Here is an 8,127-nt window from a genome sequence, read left to right on the forward strand (position 1 = left end):
TGCTAAATTACCCCATAGTGTCCAGGGATGTGCAGGTTAGGGTGGATTGGCCGTGCTAAATTGTCCCATAGTGTCCAGGGATGTGCAGGTTAGGGTGGATTGGCCATGCTAAATTGCCCCATAGTGCCCAGGGATGTGCAGGTTAGACTGGATTATCCATGGGAATGTAGGTTTATAGGATAGATGGGGTTGGTCTGGTTGGGATGCTCTTCAAAGGGTTAGTGTGGACTTGATGGCCCGAATGGCCTGCTTCCACACCGTAGGGATTCTATGTTTGCAATTCAGCCTCACAGACAGCAGTGGATGCGAGATCAGTTGTTAGTTTTAAATTTGAGATAGATAATAATACACAAGTACCAGGAGCAGGAGTAGAAGTTGGTTTGCAGGTGCAGCAAGTCATGAGGAAGGCAAATGGAATATCGTCCTCCATTGCTAAGGGGATGGAGTTTAAAAGCAGGAGGTTATGTTGAAGCTGTACAGGCCGCACCTGGAGTACTGTGTGCAGCTTTGGTCTCCTTACTTGAGGAAAGACGTACTAGCTCTGGAAGGGGGTGCAGAGGGGGTTCACTCGGTTGATTCCGGAGTTGAGGGGGTTGGCTTATGAGGAGAGATTGAGTAGATTGGAACTATAATCGTTGGAATGACCCCCTCGTTCATTCAGTAAGATCGTGGCTGACCTTTTCCTGGCCTCGGCCCCACTGACCCAGCTGCTCTCAGTAACCCTTAATCCCTTTACTGTTCAAATCTCTCTCTCTCTCTCTCTCTCTCTTTGCCTTCGATGAGGCAGCCTGAACTGCTTGCCTGGGTAGAGAATTCCACAGATTCTCAACCCTTTGGGCGAAGACGTTCCTCCTCAACTCCGTCCCAAATCTGCTCCCCCCTTGTTCTAGTTTCACCCACCAGTGGAAACAGCCTCTCTGCTCCTATCTTATCTATTCCGTTCAGCATTTTATATATTTCTATATGATCGCCCCTCATTCTTCTGAATTCCAACGATTATAGTTCCAATCTACTCAATCTCTCCTCATAAGCCAACCCCCTCAACTCCGGAATCAACCGAGTGAACCCCCTCTGCACCCCCTTCCAGAGCCAGTACGTCCTTCCTCAAGTGAGGAGACCAAAACTGCACACAGTACTCCAGGTGCGGCCTGTACAGCTACAGCATAACCTCCCTGCTTTTAAACTCCATCCCCATAGCAATGGAGGGCAATATTCCATTTGCCTTCCTCATTACTTGCAAACTTCTTGTGATGAAACAAAGGTGTTAAGAGATACGGGCTAAAGGCAGGTATATGGAATAAGCTCACAGTGTAGCCATGATCTCATTAAATGGTGGAACAGGCTCAAGGGGCAGATTGGCCTACTTGTGTTCCTACGTCCTCTTTAGCCTGGTTTTTCACCTCTCCCCAGAGGAAGGCAGGAGCGGTTCAGTTGGTAGCACTGCATCACAAGGTTCCCCGGTTCAAGTCCGACTCCAGGCATGTAAAACCCAAGGCAAATGTCCCAGTGCAGTACTGAGGTGCTGTGTTTCCAGTGAGACATTTAACTAATGCCCCGTCTGCCCTCTCAGATGCCGTGGCATTACTCCTGAGAAACTCTTTTTGGTGACGTCACTTCTGAGGTAAAGTGTGCGGTTCTGATCACCCTGTTATATTATTATTAAGCTGGAGGGGGTTCAGAAAAGGTCTTTGTTAGAACATAGAACATTACAGTGCATTGATGTTGCGCCGACCTGTGGAACCAATCTGAAGCCCAACTAACCTAAACTATTCCATTGTCATCCATGTGTTTATCCAATGCCCATTTAAATGCCCTTAAAGTTGGCGAGTCTACTGCTGTTGCAGGCAGGGCATTCTCTGAGTAAAGAAACTACCTCTGACACCTGTTCCTATATCTATCACCCCTCAATTTAAAGCTATGTCCCCTCGTGCTAGCCATCACCATCCAAGGAAAAAGGCTCTCACTGTCCACCCTCTCTAACCCTCTGATTATTGCATATGTCTCAATTAAGTCACCTCTCAACCTCCTCTGTAACGAGGTTGTTGCCGGGAATGGAGGAGTCATAAGGAGAGGCTGAGACTTTTATCCCTGGAGCGTAGGAGGTTGAGGAGTGACCTTATAAAATCCTGAGGGGCACAGTTAAGGTGATGAGTAAGGGACTTTTCCCAATGGTGTGGGATTTCAGGACAAGGGGACACAATTTTAAGGTGAGAGAAGAAGGATTTACAGAGGGCATGACAGATGACGTTTTTACACAGAGAGAGTGGTCAAGTGTGTGGAATGAGCTGCCAGAGGAAGTGGTGAGTGCAGGTACAGTTACAACATTTAAAAGACATTTGGATGGATACATGAACAGGAAAGGTTTGGAGGGGTGTGGGCCAGGAGCAGGCAGCTGGGACTGGTTTAGTTTGGGATTATGGTCGGCACGGACTGGTTGGGCCGAAGGGTCTACTTCTGTGACTCTATAACAAGCAACGTACAAAGAAAACAGATTATTTGCTCATTATCACACTGTTAACTGACTCAGGATGAGGGGGACACAGGATACTGCACCCTGCAAGCCACATGTCATCCTGACTTGGAAATATATCACCGTTCCTTCAGTGTCGCTAGGTCAAAATCCTAGGACTCCCTCCCTAATGACACTGTGCGAGTGTCCCTATACCCCAAAGACTGCAGTGGCTTAAAATGGCAGCTTGCCACTGTAACCATAATATAGCTTGAAGAGGTAGATTTTGTCCTTTTTTTTAATGAAGAAAGGTTAAGAGAAAGATGCCGAAAGGTCTACTCGGAGCCAATAAAGGAAACAGTTTGTGAGGCCTTGGGTTTATTAAAAAAAGTAAGAACAATAGAAGCAGCCTGACTGGGTGGGTGAAATTCCCCACAACCAGGATTTTTAGTTTTTCAGTTGCAGTTGCTGGGGTCTTGAAGCTGGGTTTAGAAGCTGCTGTACATCTCTCCCTGCTACTCTCTCTCTGAGTTTTCTCTTGATGTCTTTCCTCCTGGACTGGAGACTTGCCTGTGAAACAATCAACTTTACTGATTTTTGCCTTTTGCCAACGGTGTGTTTATGGGATGTTACTATTGGAAAAGTTACTGGTTAGTAGTTAAATAATCTATTATTCTGTTCAGTTTTCCAACAGAGTTAAATCATTCCAATGTCTTCTTGCTTTTAACTAGCGTGCATGAATAAAATATGTTTTGGTTAGTGCTGGAGAGTTTAACCAACCGAATTGAATGCAGTACAAAACACCTGACACTTGCCTTTAAACTAGGGAACACTCAGGATTCTAGGCCATCTTCGAAATATATTTTGACAGGTTTTGGTCAGGGTCATCGCATCAGCTCTGAATTGTCAATCCACTTGCACAGGCCTAGGTGGGTGCGGTTAGATTCAAACTGTGGTGGCCTCCATAGAGGAATAGCTGGCTGAAGCTCAATGGCTGGGCCTAGCCACGAACAAGGATCAAGCAACCATACCCATGCTGAACCCTGTGGCCCGCCCCAGGAAGTGGATGGGTCTCAGGTGGGAGAGTGGCACAGGATACGGGGTCACATTCGGGTCTATGGCATTTCCCCCCCCCCCACCACCTCACCTCCGGAACAGTCACTCACTCATTGCATTCTTCAGAGGAGAGATAACCTCCACACCCTCCCTGGGCACGTGCAGGGAGTTAGTGTCAATGTAGTATGTCTTCCCCGACTTAGCGTCCTTCTCTCCATCGATCTCCATAGCCGCCTCATCATGGTTAATGAGTCCCACGGTGGTCGGGAAGTCCGCCTGGGAAAACAGAAACCAGCAGAGACGTCGGGGCGAGGCAAAAACAAAAGGCTTGTTTCAGTTTCACCTCCCCCCACCTCCAGGAGTGAAATCACAGACAGAAAGGACAAGGTACATGTGGACAACTTTGAAGTGAAAGGGTGTGACAGAGGGTGACCCACACCCGGTCAGGAAGGGAAGGGTTGGGTTGGAACTATGGGTGGGCGCAAGACCTAAGGAGGAAATTTCAATGACACACAATGAGTAAAGCTTCCTCTACACTGTCCCCTATCAAACACTCCCAGGACAGGGACAGCACAGGGTTAGATACAGAGTAAAGCTCTCTCTACACTGTTCCCCATCAAATACTCCCAGGACAGGGACTGTACAGGGTTAGACACAAAGTAAAGCTCCCTCTACACTGTCCCCATCAACCACTCCCAGGTCAGAGACTGTACAGGGTTAGAAACAGAGTAAAGCTCCCTCTACACTGTCCCCATCAAATCCATGTTGAGTTGTGGAGATCTACAGCAGAGAAAAAATGCCCTTCGGCCCATTGAGTCAATGCCTGTCCGAAGTAAGCTCCTAACTATTTCGATCCCATTTCCCAGCACTGGGCCCACAGCCTTGACATTACAAGAGCCCATCTGAATATTCTTAAACGACCAGAGGGTTTCTACCCTCACAGGCAATGAGTTCCAGATTACTGCCACCCTCTGGGATTTCCTCACATCTGCTGTAAACTGTCAGGGCAAAAACTATTTCTTCTTGACCTTCCCCTCAAACTCTTCCAATTACAAATCTCTGCTGCCTGGTTACTGATCTGACTGCTATATATCTTTCCTATTAAGTCCCTCATGACTGTATACCTGACAACTAAATCGGCCCTCAGCCCCTGTTCCAAAGAATCCAATCCCAGCTTATTTGACCGTTTGTCACGGGTAAAATTCTTACGCGCATTCCTACAAGCGGACAGTGAAGGAGGTTATCTCAGAATACAACAGGACCTTGATCAGATGGGCCAATGGGCTGAGAAGTGGCAGATGGAGTTCAATTTAGATAAATGTGAGGTCCTGCATTTTGGGAAAGCAAACCTTAGCAGGACTTGTACGGACATTGGTTAGGCCACTGTTGGAATATTGCGTGCAATTCCGGTCTCCTTCCTATCGGAAAGACGTTATGAAACTTGAAAGGGTTCAGAAAAGACTTACAAGGATGTTGCCAGGGTTGGAGGATATGAGCTATAGGGAGAGGTTAGGGCTGTTCTCCCTGGAGCGTTGGAGGCTGAGGGGTGACCTTCTAGAGGATTATAAAATAATTAGGGGCTTTGATAGGGTAAATAGCGAAGGTCTTTTCCCCAGGATAGGGGAGTCCAAAAAAAGAGGGAAAGATATAAAAGAGACCTAAGGGGCAACTTTTTCACACAGAGGGTGGTACGTGTATGGAGTGAGCTGCCAGAGGAAGTGGTGGAGGCTGGTACAATTACAGCATTTAAAAGGCATCTGGATGGGTATATGAATAGGAAGGGTTTGGAGGGATATGGGCCGGGTGCTGGCAAATGGGACTAGGTTAATTTGGATTTCTGGTCAGCATGGACACGTTGGACTGAAGGGTCTGTTTCTGTGCTGTCCGTCTGTCTGACTTGATAATTCCACCTTTCTCTCTGCACTCTTTTGGTTTGATAAGTGTGTGGGCATTTCAGAAGCAGCAAGAGTTTGGGCACTGCAGAACAAGTAACTGCCAGGTAGTAGCAGAGAGAGAGAGAGAGAGAGAGGGAGAGAGAGGCAGCGGAAGTTAGTGGGAACGGGCGCAGGTTAAGATACAACAGCAAGTGAAAAGAAACGAGCGACAATCGTGAACCTTGGGGCAGTCCTCTCCAGCGTAGCCAGCTCTCACAGTGTATGAGCCGATGTCAAACACAAGAGCTCCCACCTCATCTGACAGAGAGAAGAGAGAATTAGCAGCAGCACTCAGAGATATTGACAGGACACACAGCCCTGGCTAATGGTACATTCAGTAACAGGACACAGTAACTGGAGAGACACTAACAGAATATGAGGCAGTGGTTAAGGGTGGGGATTCCAGCACCTGGTATCAATAGACATTTCATTCATCCGGAGCTGTGCTCCTGCGATTAACCAGAAATCCCTCATTTTCAAGCTCACACCCAGTTCCCTGGAGAGCTCATTTATTTTTATAATATCTCTAATCCTGAGCCTTCAAGAGAGGCTGTGAGTTGGCAGTCTTTTGAGTTCCAGACTCGCACAACCCTTCAACCCTTCACTTCCTGTCTTCGCTGTCAACTTACCGGCCTGTCTCGTGAGGAAACGCAACTTTTCCTTTCCCCCCCTCTCCAGGTCCCTCACCACTTTGTACACCTCCATGCGGCCTGCCCTCAGCATCTGTTCCTCACAGGTAAAATTCTCCCATTCTCAGCAAACTCTACTCTCTCGGTCTCACTACCTCACGCCATACCTCACTCGCACCCCCCCCGCCACCGGTGGGCACCCAGCCTGCGTAGGCCTCAGTTTCAAAATCCTCATCCTTGTTTTGAAATACCTCACTCCCCGGCCTATCTCCGTAAGCACCTCCAGCCAGACAGACCTCCGAAATACCTGCAGTCCTGCAATCCCAGCCTCTTGCCCACCCTCTCATTTCCATCGTTCCATCATCAGTAATCATGCCTCCAGCTGGCTTAACCTTTAACCTCTGGAATTCCTTTGTTCCCCCCACCCACTCCTTTCAGATGTTCCTTGAAACTAGTTTTTTTGACAGAGTTTTGCATCATCAGCCCATTGCATCCCCTTAGTGTGTCAAATTTGAGATTGTTCTTTAGGTGCACTGCAAATACAGTGTTGTTGTTGCATTAACCAGCTGGAAATGGCACAGTTTGCTAGCATGGTCACTGGTTAATCTCCCAGCGCCTTGTCCTACAGGGAGCAATACACCCTCCATCCATCACAGGATGTGAAGGAATCTATTCAGATGGTTCCAGGACGAGAAGGGGATATCCAGCCAAGGACTGGGGGCTGGTGGGAGCAGAGACATAGTCAATGGGCTGGTCACCCAGCGGTAGAGGCTAATGCAGAGAGTGTGGTGCTGGAAAAGCACAGCAGGTCAGGCAGCGTCCGAGGAGCAGGAGAATCGACGATTCAGGCATTACCCCTTCAGCAAGCCCGTCTATTCTCCTGCTCCTCAGACTGCCTGACCTGCTGCGCTTTTCCAGCACCACACTCTCGACTCTGATCTCCAGCACCTGCAGTCCTCACTTCCTCCTAGTAGTGGTTAATGCTGCAATGACCAGCAGCTCTTCAATTTCAACTCATTAATACAAGTGGAATTAAATGTGATCATTCTGAAAGCATCCACCACAGGTAAGGAGATTTACCATCCTTACCCAGTGTGGCCTACCCGTGACTCCAGACCCACAGTCACGGGGCTGTTTGTAACGACCCTCCGTAATGGCTGAGGAAGCCGCGAGAGGAAAGTTAAAAAGGAATGAACAAAGAAAATGTACAGCCCAGGAACAGGCCCTTCAGCCCTCCAAGCCTGAGCCGATCCAAATCTACTGTCTCAACCTGTCGCCCATTTCCTAAGCATCTGGATCCCTCTGCTCCCCATCTACTCACGCATCTGTCCACATGCATCTTAAATTAATCTACTGTGCCTGCCTCCACTACCTCTGCTGGCAACGCACTCCAGGCACACGCCACCCTCTGTGTAAAGTATTTGCCGCGTGTATACCCCTTAAACTTTTCACCTTTCACTTTGAAAGTGGGACCTCTCGTTACTGAATCCCTCACCCTGGCAAAAAGCTGGTCTCTATCCACCCTGTCTATACCCTTCATGATTTTGTAGACCTCAGTCAGGTCCCCCCCCAATCTCCTATTTTCTAATGAAAACAATCCTAACCTACTCAATCTCTCTTCATAGCTAGCACCTTCCATACCAGGCAACATCCTCGTAAACCTTCTCTGCACCCTCTCCAAAGCGTTCACATCCTTTTGGTAATGTGGCGCCCAGAGCTGTACACAGTATTCCAAATGTAATCAATGTCTTGTACAATTTTAACATGACCTGCCAGTTCTTATACTCAATACCCCGTCCGATGAAGGCAAGTATATGCCTTCTGGACCACTCTGTGCAGCAACCTGTACAATGGACCCAACTCCCAGGTCTCTCCGCTCATCAACTTTTCCCAAGGCTCTTCCGTTTACAGTATAGTTCGCTGTAGAATCAGAAACCGGACAGATCATCCAGTATCGGCCGAGACACCGGAAACGGCAAAGGCGCGTCCAGCCCTTGGAAGGAAAGTCCACTTTTCTAATCCCAAGACAGCTGTCTCTCTCTCTCTCTCTCTCTCTCTC

The 8,127-nt window shown here is 48.2% G+C and overlaps 1 protein-coding gene across 1 annotated transcript in view; it reads right to left on the reverse strand.

Annotated features, from left to right (window-relative positions):
* Positions 1-8,127, reverse strand: part of LOC122544393 (actin-like protein 6B) — a 60,513-nt gene that overhangs the window by 41,719 nt on the left and 10,667 nt on the right. Inside the window, exons 2-3 of the mRNA XM_043683639.1 lie at positions 5,621-5,697; positions 3,616-3,781 (exon numbers count right to left, since the gene is read on the reverse strand). Of these exons, the coding sequence (XP_043539574.1) occupies positions 3,616-3,781; positions 5,621-5,697 (243 nt within the window). The remainder of the gene's footprint in view (positions 1-3,615; positions 3,782-5,620; positions 5,698-8,127) is intronic.

The sequence above is a fragment of the Chiloscyllium plagiosum genome, chromosome 48 (assembly GCF_004010195.1).
Source record: "Chiloscyllium plagiosum isolate BGI_BamShark_2017 chromosome 48, ASM401019v2, whole genome shotgun sequence".
Taxonomy (NCBI): Eukaryota; Metazoa; Chordata; class Chondrichthyes; order Orectolobiformes; family Hemiscylliidae; genus Chiloscyllium; species Chiloscyllium plagiosum.